The 1,453-nt window shown below is 42.2% G+C and overlaps 1 protein-coding gene across 1 annotated transcript; it reads right to left on the bottom strand.

The window, feature by feature from the left end:
• Positions 1-945, bottom strand: LOC100953589 (olfactory receptor 52K1-like). The gene has a single exon (XM_003780954.1). It carries the CDS (start codon positions 943-945, stop codon positions 1-3), a length of 945 nt encoding a protein of 314 aa, XP_003781002.1.
• Between the last annotated feature and the right edge of the window lie 508 nt (positions 946-1,453).

Raw genomic sequence — 1,453 nt, 5'->3', positions numbered from 1 at the left:
TTACACATCCTTTCTCAGAAACAGTCCTAAAACTCGCTCACGAATCTGTTTGGTCTTGACACCATAGATGATGGGATTAACCATGGGTGGGAAGAGCATATAGAAATTGGCAAGGAGAATGTGTATGTGTGGAGCAGCTCTGTGGGCCACACGGTGCATGACTGAGGACACAATTGCAGGTGTGTAGAAAGCTAAGATGGCACCTATATGAGACACACATGTCCCAAATGCCTTGTAGCGGGCTTCATGAGAAGAAAGCTGTAAAACTGCCTGAAGGATAAAGATATAGGACAGGATAACAGAGGACAAATCAAAGGTTCCAATAAACATGGCCACAGCAATGCCATAGATATTATTGAAGCGCGTGTCCCCACATGCCAGTCTCACCACCGCCATGTGTTCACAGTAGCAGTGGGCAATCACTGGGCCTCGGCAGTAGTGGAAGCGTCTCAGCAGAAAGGGGAGTGGAGTCATCAGCGTCACAGCCCTAACCACAGCAGCCATGCCAATCTTGATGATAAGGGCCCCAGTCAGGATTGTGGTATAGTACAGAGGCTTGCAGATGGCCACATAGCGGTCAAAGGCCATGGCCAGCAGTACTGCTGACTCCATGATGGAGAAGGAGTGAAGAAAGAACATCTGGACCAGACAAGCATAGAAGTTGATTTTTTGATCTCTGAACCAGAAAATAGCAAGCATTTTGGGCAGTGTTGTAGAAGAGAGGACCAAGTCAATGGCTGCCAACATGGCCAAAAATAGGTACATGGGCTCATGAAGAGCTACATCAGCCCGGATGATGTAGAGAAGGGTGCAGTTTCCCAGCACAGCCAGAGTATAGGCTGAGCAGAAGGGGATAGAGATCCAGAGGTGTAAGTGCTCCAGGCCTGGTATCCCCACCAACAAAAAGAATGCTGGATGGGTTGAGTTGATAGTGGAGGTTGACATCACTTCTAAAACTTCTTTGTTGATTTTCACAGGCTTCTTTACCTATTAGGGTGAGAACCAAGGTATCTAGGATTACAGAATTCAAGCTCTGACATTCTACCTGGAATTATTAGGTCTTATTGCTAGTCACTTAAACAATATTTTTAGTCCTTAAACAAAATCACTATTAGTCTCCTCATAAAAATGGAGAGGAATAATCTGTGATTCTTGGACCCAAGGAATTTTATTGAATAAATAAATTATTAATTATCAGTGAAACTGATATTACAAAACAGTTTCAGTAGAACTGATATCACAAAATAGATTTCAGAAAGGAATGGAGAAGAAGTCTTTTCTTGATCCCAAGTTGATCTAAGAAGTAAAATATATTTAAATCAATTCATTTATCTTTATTAGTTCCATCTTACCTGCCAATCAAAACTCCCAATCATATAAGTAAATTTTCTGACCTTGAAATCTGTGGCTTGTGCACAGATCAGTCAAATAATTTCTACTGCCAAAATTAATC

The sequence above is a fragment of the Otolemur garnettii genome, unplaced genomic scaffold (assembly GCF_000181295.1).
Source record: "Otolemur garnettii isolate 467f Iridium unplaced genomic scaffold, OtoGar3 scaffold00001, whole genome shotgun sequence".
Classification (NCBI taxonomy): domain Eukaryota; kingdom Metazoa; phylum Chordata; class Mammalia; order Primates; family Galagidae; genus Otolemur; species Otolemur garnettii.
The sequence above is the reverse complement of the archived record's forward strand: the minus strand, read 5'-3'. Positions and strand labels throughout refer to the sequence as shown.